The sequence below is a fragment of the Lolium perenne genome, chromosome 1 (genome assembly GCF_019359855.2).
Source record: "Lolium perenne isolate Kyuss_39 chromosome 1, Kyuss_2.0, whole genome shotgun sequence".
Lineage (NCBI taxonomy): Eukaryota > Viridiplantae > Streptophyta > Magnoliopsida > Poales > Poaceae > Lolium > Lolium perenne.
The window spans coordinates 86882889-86904430 of record NC_067244.2 but is presented as its reverse complement, the minus strand read 5'-3'; the positions used below and the strand labels follow the sequence as shown (position 1 = coordinate 86904430).

The window sequence follows — 21542 nt, the reverse complement described above, 5'->3', positions numbered from 1 at the left end:
AAAATCTGCTGAAGATACCGTAATAGAATAACAATAATTTCCGGTTGAATGAAGTCGGAAACAAGAAATTTTTTAGAAGCTCTTCAAGATTCTCTTCGGATCCGAGCTGATGATAGTCGGAAGAATGATGAATCTCGGAGAACTTCGGGGGCTACAGTTGAGGGTATACTTTATGGGTATATCAACGGCATGACCTAGATCCGGCAAGCCCGGGTGGCCCACAGATGGTGATGTTGCATGTGGCCCATCGGACGGCCTAGTTGTTGTAGATCATGATGGATGAAGTCCAGCGCAGGAGCAAGGAGCCGGATCTCAACCGACCTATGAAGGAGGCCGAATCCGTGAAGGCCCATGAAGTATCCGGATCCAGTACGATCTTGGTGGAAGGCGGATCTTTGACGTGCACGACAGTGTAATATTCCGTAGTTAGGCAACTTGTATTCCGGCTAGGACTCTCCATGTAAACCCTAAATCCGTGCGCCTTTATAAGCCGGATCCTGGGAGCCGTAGAGGGACAACCTCAACTCATTGTAACAACGCGGAAGCATCCAGATAATTCCAGACAAGCAGCAGTAGGATCTGTCATCGAGCAGATGTTGCGAAGCTAGGTAAATCACGTATCACCGTTCCGAGGATACTCCGCCCTATGACCTCTACTTCTTCTCCCCCTTGTGAGGAACCTCCTCCGAGGCACCATCGAATAGGCAACGACAGGTCATGTAAAGTTGCAGTTCAGAAAGCATAAAACAAACGATTGAGAAGCAGTTGGTGTGAGCTTAATTTAGGGTTGCTGAAGTCATCTTGTAAACTGTTATTAAGTCAAGATTGATGGATAGCTACACTAAAAAAAAAATTATGGAACGGAAGGAGTAGGAAAAACTGGATTACGGTAGTCAACCGCAATTCGAGCTTTTACTATATATTAAAGAAAAACACTTTTTTACCCGGTTTGGTACTTGACTTCCGCACTGGTTTGTTTGATGCCCCACGAAGAATTGGTTCTTTTGAAGCTTCATGAACACGGAATTACTACAATTTACAGTACAAACCAACATCTCACATCTCACATCTCACATCCCCATCTTATTTTCCATTCGTCATCGTCCACGCATCAACAGCTCGCCCCGTCATGCTCCGGCTAGAGCACTACCTCCGCACGCCGCCAGCGATCGCCCCTACCCCCCTGACAGCGCTCCCTCGCATCCGCCCCCGCGCGGTCAGGCTTCCGTGCGAGGCTCCTCTTCCCAGGGGCAAAACGTCGAGCACCGTCCGCGCGTCAGCTCCGCCGATGCGGAAGGCCGCTGCGGCGCGGATGCCGTCTTTGGCGCACCGGGAGGTAGCGCGGGCCCTCGCTGACGAGGCGGAGGCTCGGTTGGGCGCGCAGCTGATGCCCTCGGCCGTGCCTGCCGACGTCGCCGAGTTCCGCAACGGAGCTGGGAACGCCGTCGGCACGCTGGACGTGCGCCACGGCGCGCCAGACTCACCGGTAGGATCTCTCCCACTTCCGTCCGCACAATACTGTGATGTACTTTGACCTTTTTTTACCTCCTACTCACAAGCAAGTGGTAGCAGCGATTTTACCAACAAACACACCGGCAGAATTGAGTCGGGTGGAATTAAATACTCCACTACCGCGCCTCAACCGAATTACTACTCTACTAGGGATTAGCTCAGTGATGACAAAAAACTAATGGAGGCGAATTGAAGGAGATCGGATGAAAGCATAATACTGCAAAGTGCGTTATTTTAAGAGGCTCGGTGACCTACGTATATGGGTAACAACAGCGCTGGGCTGTGCATATATAGATAATAACGCAAGTTAAAGTGCATCGTTCTAGCAATTCACTGTGGAAATCATGAGGTTATTAGTAGCATATCATGTACAGCCCAATGATCTTTGACAATCCTAATGGGTATCATGGAGTGGGCTGGAGCATGAAAAGTGCCAAACATACTTTATGAAAAAGAAGTGTGGAAGGTAGTAGCTATGATCTGTCAAAAGCCGAGCAAATGTGTCAAAACTTTATTAAACAGAAGAAATCGCTGTCCTGTCAAGGTGGTCAGGCACGCTTTTAGAAGCACATATTTATAACCAGAGAAAACTGATTATGCGAGATTACCAACTTTCAATTAGTTTCACTTCCAGTGCTGCGAAACTTCGGGAATCGAACTTGCATACTGTGTACACCATATTTTGATTCTGCCTCACAGCCTCATCCAAAGCAGTCAATGTAGTTGCCAAAACGAACAGTGTCATTAGAATCATGGAAACAGACTCACTTATAATAAAATCTTGCTTTCGTTTATTATTCCTTGGTTATCATGTAAACTACTTAGAATTTTTTCTTTCCCGGGAAGGACAAACATGGTGGTTTAAGTGTCTTTTCTTGGCTGCAGATTGATTTCATGTTGCAGTCTTCACTTCACTGCAAAGTACCAAATGGTGCAATTGACATCACTTCTATTCTTGTTTTCCTAAATGCCTCGACTGATGCACCACATTTCCTCCTGGAGTTTATACAAGGCAGCCCAACTTCAATGGTTGTCATTCTGGACCTGCTCCCACGCAAGGACCTTGCGCTTCACCCAGAATACATCGAGAAGTACTACCAAAATACTCAGCTGGACAAGCAACGCGAAAACATTGAAGAATTGCCACAGACCCGTCCATACCGATCAACATCTTTATTTGTGCGCAGTGCCTGTTCGCCAACAGCAGTATCGGTCAGCATTGACTGTGGGCAAGGAGGGGAGAGTATCTTGGAAGAGATTGTGTGTGGTCATCTCGCGTCAGTTGCCAAGGGGGTTCTTCAAATCTGGCTTGATAATTGCACTGGTAACACCTCAGAAATGGAACAAGTTGAGAGAGACATCATGGTCAAGAGGGACCAAGTTGTAAGATTAAAATCAATCGAGGTTGATCTGACTGCAAATTTGCCGAGGATGTTTGGGCCTGAGGTGTCTGGCCGTGTCATCACTGAAATTCGCAGAGCCTTTGGGGTACAAGAGGCCTAGCATTCAGAAGCAGAAATGTGACCTAGGCAACAAAAGAATAGCAAAGTAAAGAGTCGGTTAGAACAAAATGTGTCCCGCAATCCTATCTTGTCATAACAGTTGAACTGAAATTCTGCGGTGATTAATTGTGATTAGGTTCTGATATTGTCTTTTTTTTGCTTGCATGATCACGCTGAACTTGTGTGATTTCATTTCTCGTGTCACTCACGTCTACATCTACGTGACTCGGCATCTTACTTTTGTAGAGAATCACAAGCCTGTTCATTGTCAAAGCAGTAAATTAATTAGTAGTTTATTCCATCAACGCATCATCTTCTTGCAGCAAAAGCGACCATTGAGACCTCAGACGTGGTGATATGCAGTTTCGTGTAGCAGTAGAGGTTTAGGCAGGATTTTTTGGAGCTACACATTCCTTTCGCTTTCACTCCTTGCTTTCTTCTCTACGTGTCGACTGATCTGTGACAAGCCAACATTATCCTTTTAGACACCTGTTATAAGAGTATCACGCCAAATAACTGCTGGAAGAGAGCTACAGAGGTGGAAAATAACTTCACAGATGTGCTCCTTTACGATCAGAAATAGTTTGGTTGCTTTTATTATATGAGTAAGATATGTTAAAATGTTAATTTCAATCCCTTGATTTGCTCGAAGGGAGCTTTGTGTCTTGATGTATTGACTCTTTGATGAAAAAAGGAAATTTAAATGCAATGGAATAGTCGTAGTAAAATAGGAGAACAAATCACTGAACAACGCATTCGGCATCAAGGATGAGCCAAAATACAGTGGTAGCACATGCTGTGGCAGCACTATCTATCTTTGGCTTGTATTGTGTTCACAAGTTCTGCATGTTTTTTTTTTTTTGAACAAGGTAGGTACCGAAGGACCTGGAGCATGCATTATATCGTCGGTGGGAGCACAGTTACATAGAGGACATCAAGAAAAAGAAAAATTACAACCAAGTCCCTATCTTTTGCACTAAGCACCCTGTAGAGACGCGTAGAAACGCGATCGAGTCCATTGCCGACAGAAGAGGACACACCGGCGTCGCCATCGCTTCCATCCTCGGGGACGAAACCACTTGAGGACGGAGCAACGCTCATCGCCACGCCGTAGTCGAAGAAGAACCTCCAAAGCTGGAGGAGAAAGCTTGAATCAAATCCGAGCGCAACTGGGCCAACCCTATGGCCAAGGATAGCGACGGCCGGAGATAGCCAACGCTTGGAGGCTTCTGCCAAGGTTGCACGCTCCAGACACCTCGAGCGCCGCCTCTGCAGGGTCGTCGCAGTCGCAGACATCCTCTCCTCCCCCTCGCCACCGAGGCCGGCCAAGAGGAGATGAAGGCGAAGCAGGCCACCCAAGCAGAGTTGACGAAGATGCTTATTGAAACAGGGGCGCGCCGGAGAAGCAGATCTCTCTGTCTTCCACCATGGAAGAACAGCAGAGTCTGCCAGCGGCGTCGGCCTGACGCAGCGTCGACACGCCAGGCTTGGAGGAGGCCCTGCGTACCTCCAGATGCGCAGGTACTGGCACCATCCCTCCTCTTCTCCTCGCCACCATGGCCGGCCAGAGGAGGAAGAGATGGAAGCCGAACAATGCGAATCCAGGGGTAGCAGCTGTGGATCTGATGCGTGGAGATCCCTGGGGCGGCAGATCTCGCCGTCTCCGACCACCGGAGCTCGAGAAGATGGAGCCACGAACACAGGCTGTTCAAGATCTGATCCAGAGAATCTTGAACCCTACTCCAAACTACCGGAAAACCGCCGAAAACTAAAAAATGAAACCTAAAAACTACTCCGGCGCCGTCTCCTCTCCATCTCCGGCCGGCTATTCCGGCGGAGAGGAGGATGGAGAGGCCCGGCGAGGAGGAGAAAGGGGGCAGGTACTGTAGAGGGTTGAGAGCGGTGAGGGGGGGGGGGGGGGGGGGGGGAATGAGAGCAGCTCACAAGTTCTGCATGTAGGATGTTAAATTTCCCTTACACACTTGTAGAATTGAGCTGATCACGTTTTTCTGCTACAGATTCTGTGCCAAATGAGGTTTCTAATGTTATCAAACTAATTGAACGTTGATCAATCTTTTCTTAAGGACGTAAATACTTGTTTTAACATGTGATCAGGTGAATATTTTATTTTTTCGTGGGAATATCCTTTCTACAACATAATGGTTTTGGTGGGCTTCATGAAGATGATAGAGTAAACATCAGAACATAAGAATCGGGCCACACTGTCGTCATCTTGTACCAACACCTGTATCCTGTTGTATCGACACTTGTAGTTGCATGCTGTGCACTCCTCGTCGATATAGTGAGATGAACTGATGATGTAGATAACATAGTAATAAAAAATTCCCTCTTGAGTTTTGGCCCAGATGGGCTTTCATCCAAAAACGTGAAAGCCTTTTGATGGAATTAACGAAATGATGGAACTCTAGTAAAATCTGTTCGTTGATAAAACTCATCTGATTAAATCTGTGCGCAAGAAATCAGTCCATGACGCGATACAGAACGATAAGGTAGACTAGTAGAGTACTTGAACTCCAACAGAGCAGAACTACCAATTCGAACCGGCCATGAAATCGAGTATATAAGGAACTGGAACTCAAGATATGAGATTCCGGAGTAAAGACCGGTGTGAAATTATGCATCATGCGTGCGTGCCTCAGATGTATTACGCAGGTGATATCACCATGCATAGCTGCACACTGGTCGGTGCACAAGCGCATTCATCCAGAATTCACCGATGCTTTTCGATCATCATTGGCACGCCAAAATCAATCACACATCGAGGAACAACCAGACCATCAGATAGAGAAAGGAGAGAGAGACAAAGGATGCATCAATTGAACAAAAGGAAGGAAATTGCAGGTGCATCGAATCTGAAGATCGAACACATAAACTAGAAACTGAAGTATGAAGATTGTAAAGTTCAGAAAAATCGAGAAATTGACCAGCCAAAAAAAAAGGATAAAACCAAATATCCGAAGAGGGAAGAAAGGGGAAGACAATTCCCTTTCCCTTGCGGGACAAAGGTCGGAGTTGGAGATGGCGAGACGAGGAGAAAGCAGCTGATGGACGAACGCGGCCACGTGGATGTGGGTGGTTCATAAATACACTGGGTTGCGGAGCGGCCACGGAAGTGACGAACGGGTATGATTGGTTTAGCTGTGATTGAGGATTCTGTCTTAGATTTCCAGGCATATCAGGATGCCACGTGAACTGCTTGCCAAAGCTCGCGCGCCTCTCCAATTATTTTTGGATGTAAGATTATCTCTACCATATACGTGAAATGATCGTACTTAAGAGATGTTAAATTTAGAAGCGGTGGCAAAAAATAAGGTCTAGCAGATACTCAAAACCCCCTACCAAGTTATTTTCTCTTCATGGCATCTCCAGCGGCCCGGCGCATTTCAGCGCCAAAAATGACCGCATGCGTCCGTTTGTCGGTCACGAACACGGAAATGGTCTTTGGACCACGGTTGTCCGTTGCGATCCGATGTCTTTTTTCTTTGTTATTTTTCATTGATGAGATCGATATACATAGTCTGCAAAAACACATACAAATTCTAATAACATAGCGAAGTCTACTGGCATCTAGTTGTCGTCGGTGAGGTCGATGACCTCCGTCGTCTCGGTATACCAGCAGCGCAGGAGGAGGATGAAGGGTAGCCGCCGCAGCCGGCTTTGTCCACGGATCCCATGCCACAGGAGGAGCAGCAGAGAGGCCGCACGCCTCGCGCTCCGGAGTCATTGGAGGTGTCACCGGCGTCCCCTGCGCTAGCACCGAATTGCAAAGCTGGAAGCCGAGGCCATTCCACTCGGTGAGATGGACGGCCTCGTCCTTTGTGAGATCCAGCGGTTGGTGCTCCGGATCCCACGCCATGCTGCCATCGTTGAAGCCCTCGCCTCATGGTCATCTCCCTCCTCATCGTCGTCCTCGTCGCCGGCCACCTCGTCATCATCCTCCTCATCGTCCTCGTTGTCGTCCGAGAGGGCGTTCATGAGTTCGCGCTTGAAGAACCCGACGTCGCCGAGGTAACTCGCTCGGCGGCGCGGACCGAACTCTCACACCCATAATGTGATCCAACTATAGGATTTGAGGTCAAACGCCGGATTTTCGCGCAGATCTGGAGGCAGTATGAACCACCGATGCCAGACCTCGTCCCGTCGCTCTCGTCCCGCAAGAGGCACGGCCCCCCCCGACACGTGGTGGTAGTTGAGGTACCAACCTCCGCCCGGTAGGTTGGCATCCGACCATGGCACCGGCCAGTTCGCCTCCGAGAACTAGCGCACAAGTTCAACGGGGACGTACCGGTGTTGCCGCGGCTTCTTGCCGCCATGCGAGGAGCCTGCCTCGCCGTCATGATTCTTCTTGCGGAAGGGTCAGCTTTTATCAATGGTGCAGGTCGGGAAAAAGGGGCGGCGACTACTAGGACGAAGGAAATGACGTGAGTGAGGAAATGGCCGCCGCTATTGCCCCTTAAAAAGGTTGGTGAGATCCTAGCAGCGTTACTAACTCGCCTCGCCTTCAATGCCTTAGGAGAGAAGCCACATCGTCGCCGCCAGCGCAAGTGTGGAAGGCGAGGCACACCATTAATGCATCGCAGAAAGTTTCACAGTCGCCCGCTCCAGTATTAACCCGCAGAAAGACGAAGCATCCGTGGTTGCTGACGGATGGTCCCAAGTGCGAAGGACACGGACACGTGCGCTGACCGCGCCGTGTCCGCGGAGACGCGTCGCGATGCATATTTCGGCCGCTTTTGCATCCCTGCGGACAGGCCGGTCATTTTGCGCCGGACCACTTGGGGAGGAGGGGTGCAGACCCATTTTTCGACCGTGTGGTCACAAACAGGCGCTTTAGACCCGTTTGTATCGGGCCGTTAGAGTTTCCCTGAATACTAAAAATGAGGCTACCAAAACTCCGTATTTAAATTATTTTCTCGTGAATTGGTTGGTTAGGCGTATTTTAAGCTTTTAGCTTTTGGCTTATAAGTTATAAGCCACAAAAACATCTAAATATATGACCTACACTTCAACTCACATGTTCTCAACTCCTTTTCATACGTGCTTTTCGACCATTGCCCGCTCCGTCTTGCCACTCCTTCTTGCCAATGATACTGACCCAAAAACGGGCAAGAAGGTTCAAGTTTCAGAATTTTGGGCTCGCGTCCCCAGACTCCACGAGGTTGTCGCTCTTGCATGGGAAAAACCTTCCGGTCACAACGAGCCTTTTCAAGTCCGCTTTGGTAGATTGAAGCACACGGCCAAGCAGTGCTTATTGATGTTGAGTTGTGCACTTCTCTACGGAGGTGTGTAGCCTACGGTCTAGCCTAAAGAGAAGGGTCGTGAGCCTTGCCATCTTTGAGAGAGCTAGAAAGCAGCAAAGTGCGAGGATCAACAATATAAGAGAAGGAGATGCCAATATAAAATTCTTTCACCTTAGGGTGAATGCGAGCAGAAAAAAGAACCATATCCAAAGATAAAGCATAATGGTAGATGGACTAGCGACCATGAGCAAAATGAAAAAAATTATTCATGATCACTTCGCTTCGGTCATTGGAAAGACAACTAGAACCAAAAACTTCAATTGGGATGGCCTTCACTTTGCCAATGTGGCCATGGAGGACATTGATGCCCCATTTTTGGAGGAAGAGATACAAAAGGCAATAAATGAGATGCCTTTTGACAAGGCTCCCTTATGTGAGTATTACCTTTCGGGTAACCAACATTAGACTACCAATCAAGGTGGGCCTATACGTTGGTTCCAGTAAAGGAGGCCTACCCGAAGAAGGATTCTTGACGAGCAAGGCAAGAATACGCTATACAAGGAAAGATTAGAATAGATCTATTTGTAACCTAGTCGAGTCCGGACAAAACTCTCGGGACCTGGCCTGCTATATAAAGGCCAGGAGAGGGTCTGTCGAGACACAACTTCAATACATAGATTCACTACAGGTCAAGAGCTAGAACCCTAGAATCTTAGCCTCTCGACGAGACAACAATCACAGATCGGCTACCCTATTGTAACCCGATATATTTGATAATAAAGATCGGACAAGCAGGAAGTAAGGGTTTCACTTCCTTGAGGGCCCCGGACCTGGGTAAATCTCTCTCCCCGTTTGTTTGGTATCCGCTGTCTTGTGTCAGCCTGCAGGATTCCGTCAACCCTAAGCCCCTCATGCTGGGCATTGCCGGGGAGCACCCTTGTTAATTGGCGCCGTCTGCGAGAAATATGTCGACACAAGGCACGCCATCGGCTGCTCCAGTCACATCGGCTGCGTTCTTGCTGATGTCACCAACACCGTCGTCTCCAACGCCTTCAGGCTCAAGGGACCCGGTTCGCTGCGGATCCTTCGAGTTTACTCCATGCAACAACACGTCGCGTCCAACTCCTTCGGAGTTACGCGGCGACAGGGACACAATGTTCGGCGGTGTTCACTTCATCGTTGACTCCGGAGGTTTCCTTCGACTTCCGGGCTGAGGCACGCTAGGCTCGGAAAGGACTTCAATTCCAACAATCTCTGTTTTGCCGCTAGCCGCGGTGGATTGACCATAATCGTTCAATAACAGTGACGTAAGCATCCCAAGAAATCTTAGTAGCATTGGGAGCAGGCAGGTGCGCCGGAAGAGGAGAAGGGAGCTTCATCACGAGGCAATTGACCGAGCCGCAAGCCATCCTTATCAGCACGACGAGCAGGATGGAGGATGTTATCGTGCGCATTAACCAGAAGGCACAGCCGACATGTTCGCCTCCCTCGGGCGCCTTACATGCCAGCTGCAGAACAACTTGTTTCTCCATGTTACTTGCATACTTACATCGACCCAAAGAACAATATTGAGAAGGCATCGCATCTACTAAAGGATTGTCGGCAGTTCCTCGATAATCAGAAGTTGTGTGAGGAGCTAAGACCTAAATCAGAAACAAAGGCGTGTCCGATAAAAGGAGGTATAGCTTCCTATGCTCAACCACAACGACAACAGTATGTGCCAACCGAAGATATCTACGTGCCTGCCAAAGTTTACCCTGTATCTCGAGGGCATGTGAACATGATTCACAAAGCCAACATTTCAAAAAGGAAATCCAAGAAGTTTTCACGGGAGATAAAGCTTGCATAAGTGGCTATGGCGACCGTGCCCGAATATATCGACATCCTGTTTATCAGGGCAGATCATCCGACAGCCGTTCCAAGGCCCGGTCATGCTGCCCTAGTCCTTAATGCACAGATCGGAGGATACAACATGAACAAGGTGTTCATGGATGGAGGAAGTGGTTTAAACCTCTTGTTTGCAAGCACAATGAAAGCGATGGGTCTAACAGCCGATATGTTAAAAGAAACTGGCACTGGCTTCCACAACATCATCCCGACCCGACCCGCATATCCTCTTGGCAAGATCACACTGGACGTTGTCTTTGGTACACCCTGCAATTTCAGGAAGGGGAGATTCGAGTTCGAGGTAGTAGATTGGGAATCCCAGTACCACGCCATCTTCAGCCGATCAACATTTGCCAAGTTTATGGCAGTTCCTCATTATACGTACTTGAAGCTGAAGATGCCAGGCAATAACGGGACTACAATAACTGTTCATGGAAGTTTTTCTTGGTCCGATAATTGTGACAAAGATTTTCAGAAGATCGCCTCCAAATTCGGAGTCAGGGAAGAGCGCAATGCACTAGACGTACTCACCGACCATACGAAGCCACATGCTGATAATCGGAACACAAAGTCCGACGAGTTTGACATCGCCAAAGAAGCGAAGAAGCATCAAGTGCATCCCTCTGATCCGAAGAAAACAATCAATCCAGCGGCTGATCTTACTGTCGCATAGGAAGGCGCGCTCATCGAGTTTCTCCGTTAGCGCTGGGAGATATTTGCACGGGAGCCATCCGACATGCCAGGTATTCCCAGGGAACTCGCTGACCACGCCCTCAATGTCGACCCTAAAGCCAAACATGTACAACAGACGCTACGTCGTTTTCTGGAACAAAAAAGAAAAGCCATAGGAGAAGAAGTTAATCGACTCCGCAAAGCCGGGTTCATTCGAGAGCTCAAGGAAGCCAAGTGGGTAGCCAACCCAGTTATGGTGCCGAAGAAAGATACGACAGCTCTTCGTATGTGCATCGACTTCACGAGCCTCAACAAGCATTGTCTGAAGGATCATTTCCCGTTGCCTCGTATCAATCAAATAGTCGACTCCGAGGCAGGCTGCGATCGCCTCTTCTTTCTAGATGCTTACTCAAAATATAATCAAATCAAGCTCAAAGAAGAAGACCAGGAGTTAACAACATTCATCACACCGCATGGTGTTTACTGTTACAACGTCATAACTTCCGTGTTAAAAAACGCGAGCGCAACCTATCAGCGGTGTATGCAAGCATACCTCGAAGAGCAGATTGGATAGAATATCAAGGTTTATATCGATGACATCATCGTCAAGACCAGAAACGCCGCCACGCTCATCGACAACATGAGAGAAATCTTCAAAAACCTCGACCGTTACAAAATCAAGCTGAACCCGAAGAAATGTTTTTTCGGGGTACCAGGAGGCCAAGTACTCGGGTGCTGTTTTTCAGCCAGAGGAATAGAGGCTAATCCCTTGAATATCAAGGCTGTTCTTGACATGGAGCCACCAAAGAATTCGCAACAGGTACAACAGCTAGCAGGATGAGTAGCAGCTCTCAGCAGGTTCATTGCAAAACTAGGAGAAAAGGCTCTGCCCTTCTATCAATTAGTGAAGAAATCAGAGAAGTTCGAGTGGACAGCCGAAGCACAGGACGCTTTCGATAATCTGAAGAAAGTCTTATCGACTTCCCCGATCCTCATTACTCCAAACGACAGGGAGCCAATGTTACTCTATATCGTAGCAACCGGTCGAGTCGAAGCACTGTGCTCATAGTCGAGTGCGCGGAAGCAAGGAAAGTTCATGACGTACAACACCCTGTCTATTACCTCAGTGAAGTACTTACACCAGCAAAACAGCGGTACCCGCACTACCAGAAGTTGTCATATGCCACATGGATGAAAACATGGAAGTTGAGGCATTATTTTGCTAAGCATTCGATCATCATCGTAACTGAAGCTCCATTGAAGAATATACTCACCAATCCAGATGCTACAGGTCGGTATATCAATGGGATATTGAGTTAGCGCCACATGATATGTCCTACATCAACCAAACGTCTATCAAGTCTTAGGTCCTCCCAGACTTCTTTGTCGATTGGATTCACTCGCAAACTCAGGCTGCACCCGATATGTCGGGTTCTTGGACTGTGTACTTTGATGGTTCCAAGTGAAGCACGGGCGCAGGAGCAGTGCTAATTTCACCTCAAGGAGACAATATGAAGTATGTGCTAATGATGAACTTCTCGCTACCGACAAATAATGAAGCAGAATACGAAACATTATTACACGGCATGCATATGGCCAAGGAATGTGGCACTACCCGTTTGGATATTTATGGAGACTCAAACCACGTGGTTCAGTAGTCGATGAATTTGTGTGATGCCATCAACGATAACATGATCGCATATCGCCAAATGTATCAATCGATGGAAGCCAAGTTGGAAGGTTGCGAGTTAAAACATATCGAGAGAGCTAGCAATTAGGAAGCAGATGCCTTGGCAAATGTCGGCTCCACATGCTCCCCAATTCCAGATGGGGTCTTTTATGAAGTAATTAATCAACGATCTATTAAAATACAGACTTCGGCACTTCCTGAAAAGTCGACTGATGACTCGGGGGCTGCGCCCCAAGGCGCTGCCGAAGATATTGTCGTTGGACCCGAACAACAAGTTCTACTCCTTGAGACTTTGTGGACTGAGCCCTTTCTGGTGTATTTACTTCAACAGGAGTTGCCGGATGATCCGACAGAGGCTAGGCGCATTGTGCGACGCTCTAAAGCATTTTCTATAGTAGATGGCGAACTTTATAAATGGAGTATCTCTTGCATCTTCCAACGGTGCATCACCATCGACGATGGAAAAGCCATGTTGCGAGAAATACATGAAGGTATGTGTGGTCATCATGAAAGCAGCAGAGCACTTGTGGCTAAAGCTTTCATAGTTGGGTTTTATTGGCCAACAGCAGCAGCCGATGCAAGAGACCTGGTTCGGAAGTGTGACCCTTGCCAATGTTTCGCACCAAAACCACACGCACCTCCTACGGACCTCATGATGATACCTTTGGCATGACCTTTTGCACAGTGGGGACTCGACCGTTGGACCAATGCCAAAGTCATCACCAGGTGGCCATACCTATTTACTGGTGGCAGTCGACAAATTTACCAAGTGGATTGAGGCCATACCAGTAACCAACCAAACAGCTACAATGGTTGTCAAATTCTTCAAAGGAATCTCCTGCCGCTTCGGTGTACCTCACAACATCATCACGGACAATGGAACCAACTTTGCATCTAAAGAATTTCATGAGTTTTGTGAAGATAATGACATCATGCTCAGTTTTGCTTCGGTTTTGCATCCCCAAACCAATGGGCAACTGGAGAGGATCAATGGTCTAACCTGCGATGGCATTAAAAAATGTCTCACAAAAGCAGCTGGAGCTTGGGACGCAGAATTGCCATCGGTACTTTGGAGCATGCGGACTACGCCGAATAGATCAATGCAGTATACTCCCTTTTCCCTTGTGCATGGAGCCGATGCCGTTCCGCCTGCTGACTTTCGCTTCAAAGCACCACGGGTAGTCGCATATAATGAGAAAGCGTATGTTAAAGCACTACAGGACGATGTGGATCTCGTTGACGAAGCTCGAGATATTTCTTTGACGAGAATAGTTGTATATCAGCAGACGATACGAAATTATCACAGTCGAAGGGTGCGCACTCGAAGCTTTGACGTAGGTGACCTAGTACTACGCTTAAAGCAGAAGGACATCTGAAGCTTGAATCTCCATGGGAAGGACCATACATCGTCGAAGTCATCCAGGAGGAGCCTATCGTATCAAGAATACTACAACATGACAAGTGGAAGGCAACCCATGGAACGTTGCACAATTACGATGTTTCTATGTTTAAGCTTCGAACTATTCATTTCCCTTTTATTTTACAAAAAGGCTTCATAGCCAACATCGGAATAATGTATACTCCAGTTGCACGTTATGAATAAAAATTTCCGATTCAGTCTATATAATTATTATTTCACTCGAACAAATGTTTGGGAGCTTTTTGGAATTGTTGGCTACTATTACTCCCATCGGGAGCTATGGTTATCGACATATTGTGGTTTACCCGGCAATACTCGGGGGCTGCAATATTTATTACATTTTTTGTGAAGATCCTCAGGGAACATGCGACTGCTACAATTGACAAAAATCTTTATCGGTTACTATTACTCCCATCGGGAGCTCTGGTTATCGACATATTGCATCCTACCCAGCAATACTCGGGGGCTGTAAGATCTATTATGGTTTTCGCCAAGAGCCTCAGGGAACATGCGAGTGCTACAATTGACGGGAAACTTCATACAAAAACACTTCCACCAAGCCTCGGGGAACTTGCGAGTGCTGCAATTGGTGGAAACAATACGAAATATGATAGGCTCACGCCGGCGCACCGCGTTACGAAGCCAAATAAGTGCATGGTTCCCTCGTTTACTTGGGCGCTGTCACCATTACAAACATACGTATGACCCAACAAATATATTTGCGATTACTACAGAGTCGTCGAATGAGCAAACTGACATGATCCCTCATTTTCCTTCGACAAACAAAAAGCTTCGACTGGGCTTACGGTCCATCGACTCGATATGATGTTATAAAAAGAACATCGATACCATGGGGTGTTTAAAAAGAACATCATCATACATAATTCTCTTCAAAAATAGAAGAGTGATTCAATTACAATTATTACAAAAACACGGTATATGCTAAGATACTCGAAAATCTATGTCATGATGAGGTTCCTTGATCCGCCTGATTCTTCAAGTCTCTTTCAGTACATGCCTCCATCCTAGAGATGACAATATAAGCAGGATGCCTAGCCACTGGGTGATACTGATCAAGTTTTACATTGGCGTTAGCTATAGACTCTAAATCCAGGGTTTTATGACAAGCTAGCACAGAAGCAAACGCCAGTTCAGCTCCAGCAAGAAGTTCTTGCATACTAAGAATTGAATTCTGGCGGGATTCTTGAATCAAGTCATCAAAGCTGACAGAGTTTCGGGAGCTGGATCAAGAGGGAACATGGTCTTCCACAACATGGTCAGATGAGCATGGTACTTATTGAAGTAATAATGTACCTTCTCCAACCGATACTCAAACTTCGCCACAATTGCGGCTTTCGATCTATTCGACCATAGTGAGCACTTCGGGTGTGACATATCGGTCATCGTTGCAATCTTCTCGTGGAATCGCGCATTTTCCTCTGATTCGTTGAAAGCAACGACTGTTGAAGATGAAGAAAAATCAAGTCAGGGGAAGATTCTTTCTAAAGAAATGTATAAGAAACAAAAGGGCGTTGATTGCTTACAACTTAAGCTCTCAGTAGCTACACGCACATGATCCACAACATGTTGTTCGATTGCTGCGGCAAGCTCGCTCTTCTTCTTCACCAATGCAGCAATGGCATGGAGCCCAACCATATCTTTATCCAATTGAGATATTCGATTGCACAGTCGATGCATAAGTTCAGATTCATCGACAGCCGCAGAGTTCAAAAGATTTTCAGCACGAGAATAAGTCGAAGGCATCTGCAGCAAGTTGTTTAATATACATCTTCAGAAAATCAGCAAGGAGAAATTATCAAATTTAGGAAACTCCCATTGGGAGCGATCAAAAGCTTTTCATTCAAAGAAGGGCTATGTTAAAAGTTAAGTGTTGGCAACAGAGCTAGCGTAGTTCATTACAAAGCAAAAGGATGAACAAGCTTTTTGTGTGGCTCATTCTGTGTTTTTCTTCGCCAAAAGGGTTACTTTGTCAAAATCGCCGCCTGCAGTGCAGGCTACGCGCCCGTCTAATATTCTTTTTTTTCAATGACAAAAGGGAGAGAGAGAGAGAGTCTTGATGACGTGTCTTCACTTGACAAAGAAGATTGTTGGAAGTTTGCCTACCTACCGCACATGACTTGTGCTCACTAAAGTGTGGGACCTGCATGCATGGGACCCTGCAGCCCTCTTAGGGCAGACGTGTGAGACGCAAAATAGGGTTTTTAGTTTAGTAAGGCAAAAAAATAAGCCTTGGAGGGCCGAGGCGGGGCGGCCGTCCGCCATTTTATACCTTTACGCCCCCACACCTCGTTTCATTTGTCATGTCTACCAAGGAAGAGCTCGGAGGAGAAGATGCAGTCCTAGCTTCTCGACCCCCTGGCGCCCCACGCATAAATACTACTACCAGAAGTACACTGTCTGTAACAATCCTGACTGCGAAGGGAGATCTCGGAGGAGACGATGCGGGCTCAGCGTCCCCGCCGTTGATGAGCCAGTACACAAGGGTTACTACGCCTCTTTTAATTACCTTCGTTTAGCTGGCAATACTCGGTCTTATATCTGTTATCTTCCGCAGGAGAGGGTCGATATCGCTGGAGAAGATGATGTGAGGCAGATGATCAAGCTCGTAGGAGAAGATGATGTAAAGGAGATGGTCAAGCTCGGAGCAGAAGATGATGTAAAGGAGATAGTCAATATCGGATAAGATGATGTAAAGGAGTTAGTCAATCTCGGAGAAGATGTGGTGTCATTGGACCAACCGCGCTCGTTGGGCGAGATCCCGGAGATTCACTTACCTCGTTTGCACTGGTAATGATATGCCTGATATGTAACATTTTGAACATTTTTCGTCGGCTTACATAGGAGCTATCTCGGCTTAGGGTCAACAAGGCCCCGGGAGTGGAACTTCCGTATCTCGGCGCGGAGAACTCCGAGTTACGCCAGAAGCGCCCTGGGGAATCGCACGCGCAGGCGCAGCACATCCGTTCGCAGGATCTCTCATCCTTCGACGTCAGGTTCCAGCGAGAGGTCGTAGAAGAAGATAAGTTGCCAGCTTCCCCGCCGTTCAAGAGGATGAAGGAGCTGAAGACGGAGGTTAATATTAGCTGACTTTGGGTTGCTGGTTTTTGGGTACTTCGAGTCACTGACATGTAGACACCACTTAAGTCTGTCCTAAATGTTAGTGACCACATTCGTTAATCAGCCAATTAGTGCCCTTCGTTTGCCGGTAACGCTCGATATGTTTGTTGTTACCTTTGGTAGGATCACTCCCCTTGCTTATCCTGTCGGAGGATGAAGTTGGATCTTGCCAGCATGCGGGACGAGAACAGAGAGTTAGGGATCATCATATTTTGGTACATGCAGGTGGTGTCTTTCCTAGAAGTGGATGAGATCACGGCCTGTGCTCGTAGGAATTGTGACGATGCCATTCATCTGGGAGAACGGATCAAAGCTCGGCTTGCCTCTTTGATGAAAGTCGCAGAATGCGTGATTTTCAATGCTAGAGAGGCGCGGGAACGACTTCTGGTGGCTGAAGATCTCGCATAGCAGTGTGCGCTTATTAGTAGCCTACTACTTTTGTAATTATTCACAATTAAGTATGTATCAATGGCTTGCCTTTTGTGTGACGGAGGAAATTGCACATACCACCACTTGTTGGTGCAGTTTTTGCACATAACACAATTTGAGATTCTTTTTACACAAATAACCAGATTTTGACGTAAAATTTTGCACAAAAAACAACCTTACTCTATGTTTTCTTTTGTCTTCTAATGACATGTAGGTGCTTCGAAAAATACCTTCATTCCAATGCTTAAAGCTTAGTATATTTTTCTTGAAAAGTCAAACCAAGTAAAGTTCGACTAAACTCTTAGAAGAATCTATCAGCACATATAATATTTTGTAGACACCATATAAAAATATTGATTTTGTATCTTGCATATTAATGCTTTTGGTAAAAACTTAGACAAACTTAACATAGTTTGACTTTCTAAAAATCAATTTAATCCTTAAGCTTTGGGACGGTGGTTCTAGACGTGGTCTAGACGTGTTTCAACATATTGCCTTCGCATTTTCTAAACGCATGGAGTTTCTTACAAAGTTTATTTTTCGAAATATTTTCGACTTTGTATTATTTTTATTCATTTTCCCCCTGCTTGTCATGTTCTCTGTCCGGCTTCCCCAGCCCATCCATCTGTAACCCACATGCACGGGTGACATGAGTAGTGGGAGACATGGTGCCCAAAGGGATAGCTTTTATTAATGGGAGACACGGTTCCCTAGGCCAATGATGGCGATACGTCTTATCGTCGCTAGCTGTGCCTTCCCCATGCGGCCGTATTAATTCACACCACTGCTCCTTTGCGCCTCCGCGGCTGATCAAGTAAGTTTGATCATAAAAGATGATCACATAAGCTCGATCATTACTTATAACCTAAAAATTATCTTATTTTGTAAACGAAGACATAAAATAACTAGTTGTTTGATTAGGAAAGATAAAGGAAATTTCTATTGAGATTGAGTTCATTTCATAGTTGTTATAGACACATAGCAATATTACCAACAGATAGGATTGTAGAGAAAGCAATCCATAGGTATTTTGGAGGGTTCTCAATCCTTTGAATCAAGCAAGCTCTATAGGAAAAATCCCTATGTGTAAAAATCCTACTCCGTACAAGATACCTTTAGAAATCCTTTGAACCAAACAAACTCCGATTCATATTAGTTGACTATAATATGGATATATCTTGACACATTTTAGTTCTAGATTCATCTATATCATTTGACAAGTAATATGAATCGGAGTGAGTATATTAAATGGAGTAGTATATATTGTTCGAAAAAATTAAGTTATACTTTAATAAATAAAGCATTTCTGTGGTCAAACTGATCTAACGGGACAGTAACTGCACCAGGACGTAGTGGCGTGCTATCCTAGCCGAAGTTTTACTCGGTGCCTCGATGCAGCTGCTGAAGAATAAAAAAAGTCATATCCACTCCTACTCTTCACCTCCATCATTTCCATCCTTGGCTCTCCACTTCCATCATCGTTCTCCACTCGCCAACCGCTGCTAGCAAATTTTTTCATCCTCTAGATCTCCCATTTACATAGCTTTCTCTCCTCACCCCTCCGCAGAGCCGCATCACTCCTCCTTCCCGCTCGACTCTCCTACAAAACTCCAATCACACATACTTGCATCCGCCCTCTTAAATCCATCTCGTCTCCATGGCGGCATCGAACGACGACCAGCTGTATGGCAACTAGGGGAAGCTCCCCGCCGAGCTATTCAATCTCATTGCCCAGAGTCTGGACGTTACAGTCGACGTCCGGCTAGCCGCATGCTCCAAAACGTTGTGCCGCCATGTCGCCGACAACATGAATCTACACCATTGGGATGGACCCTGCTTGCTGATGCCCGATTCTTCCCATTGGCAATATGATGATAGTAGTGCGCACCACACGGTGTACCACGTTGTGCCCCTCGACCATCCTCGGCGCACAGCAATCCTGCTTTTCATGGACAACATATTCTGGGTTGGCATGAACGGCGACTGGATCGCCGACGTGGACAGTGGTGGGAACTGGTTCCTCGCGAACATCTACACGCACCAAGAAATCTCCCTACCATCATCGGAAACTTGCAACATTTTTCGGGAGGAATGGATTGGCTTCCCCGACTTGCCTCCTGAAAGGTACATGACGTATGGGCGTGCCATGTTTTTGTTGAAGATTGTAATTTGCGAAGTGCCCACAAAAGCTGGACATTACTCAGATTACAAGCTCATCGCTCTATTCAATTCTGGACTTGCTTACCTGTCTAATGGTAGCCAGGAGTGGAGGTTTTTCTCTCTTGCTAGTTGGAGTGTAGATTACAGTGACGCCATCGAGCACAACGGCTTCATTGTTGCGGTGGATGGGTGGACCGGCACCACATATTGCTGGGATCAATCACATGCCGGTAATTCTTCAATCCATATGATATACTTCGCAATAAATTTTAATATCAAGCCCATTCATGATATATTGTAACTGAATTAACTAATTGCTCAATAAGATTTTTTTTTCACCTTTCAAATGACTGTGCACCATTTAATTATCCTAACCTGACTGAACCATTGCTACAAACGAATTACAGTAGTATATGCAGTGCACTAATCTGTCAACCCAAACCAGATTATTGCAGTATATGAATGCATTCCTGAATTAGTTACTGCATGCTCTTGTCAGAATATGAATAAGGAGCTTATCCCTGGCCTCTCATCAATTGATGCATGCAAACTTTCAATTTATTTGAATATTCGATGTACTCAAAGCATTACAATCATGGATCAGATAAGGTTGAGACATGTATCTACCATCAATGAATATGAGTGTAATTAACATACATCTCAAATGGGAACAATTTTATTTCTTCGAGTTTTTATACAAGTATAATGACTGCATCCTCCATTTGATCCTACAAATGTGAAGTTGCAGCTACTGGTATTATTGTCTTCCTGAGCCATTCAAACACTATTTTTTTGTCTCTGTTTACAATGCAGATGCACACCTTGCCCTGCCATTCGTGATCACATCACCGATGAAGGAACCATCTGGCAGATGGTTTTTGGCTCGATCAGCCTATGGCGAGCGCTTGATGATTGATACGTCTCCAACGTATCGATAATTTCTTATGTTCCATGCCACATTATTGATGATATCTACATGTTTTATGCATACTTTATGTCATATTTATGCGTTTTCCGGAACTAACCTATTGACGAGATGCCGAAGGGCCAGTTGCTGTTTTCTGCTGTTTTTTGGTTTCAGAAATCCTAGTAAGGAAATATTCTCGGAATCGGACGAAATCAACCCCCAGCATCTTAGAATCCCCGGAAGCATCTAGAACACCCGAGAGTCGCCAGAGTGGACCCACAGGGGGCCCAGGAGGTAGGCCGGCGCGGCCCAGGCCCTGGCCGCGCCGCCTTATGGTGTCACCGCCTCTTCGACCCTCTGACGCCGCCTCTTTGCCTATTTAAGCCCCCTCGACCTAAAACCTCGATACGGAGAAGCCACGGTACGAGAAACCATCCAGAGCCGCCGCCATCGCGAAGCCAAGATCTGGGGGACAGGAGTCTCTGTTCCGGCACGCCGCCGGGACGGGGAAGTGCCCCCGGAAGGCTTCTCCATCGACACCACCGCCATCTTCATCAACGCTGCTGTCTCCCATGAGGAGGGAGTAGTTCTCCATCGAGGCTAAGGGCTGTACCGGTAGCTATGTGGTTCATCTCTCTCCTATGTACTTCAATACAATAATCTCATGAGCTGCCTTACATGATTGAGATTCATATGATGATGCTTGTAATCTAGATGTCATTATGCTAGTCAAGTGGATTTTACTTATGTGATCTCCGGAGACTCCTTGTCCCACGTGTGTAAAGGTGACAGTGTGTGCACCGTGTGGGTCTCTTAGGCTATATTTCACAGAATACTTATTCACTGTTATGAATGGCATAGTGAAGTGCTTATTTATATCTCTTTATGATTGCAATGTGTTTTGTATCACAATTTATCTGTGTTCTACTCTAGTGATGTTATTAAAGTAGTTTATTCCTCCTGC

At 46.4% G+C, this 21542-nt stretch overlaps 1 protein-coding gene and 1 non-coding gene across 2 annotated transcripts; one reads left to right on the top strand and one right to left on the bottom strand.

The window, feature by feature from the left end:
* Positions 1–991: 991 nt before the first annotated feature.
* On the top strand, positions 992–3164 carry LOC127304710 (red chlorophyll catabolite reductase). Its single transcript, XM_051335315.1, has 2 exons — positions 992–1486; positions 2398–3164. Exons 1-2 carry the CDS (start codon positions 1130–1132, stop codon positions 3013–3015), a joined length of 975 nt encoding a protein of 324 aa, XP_051191275.1. The 5' UTR covers positions 992–1129; the 3' UTR covers positions 3016–3164.
* Positions 3165–5663: 2499 nt separating this feature from the next.
* On the bottom strand, positions 5664–5777 carry LOC127327960 (small nucleolar RNA Z188). Its single transcript, XR_007868876.1, has one exon. It is a non-coding gene; the product is annotated as a small nucleolar RNA Z188 (small nucleolar RNA).
* Positions 5778–21542: the final 15765 nt, after the last annotated feature.

Coding starts and splice junctions, on each gene's coding strand:
- LOC127304710 (XM_051335315.1), top strand. CDS start 1,130: ATGCTCCGGCTAGAGCACTACCTCCGCACGCCGCCAGCGATCGCCCCT. Junction 1,487..2,397: donor ACGGCGCGCCAGACTCACCG/GTAGGATCTCTC, acceptor TCTTGGCTGCAG/ATTGATTTCATGTTGCAGTC.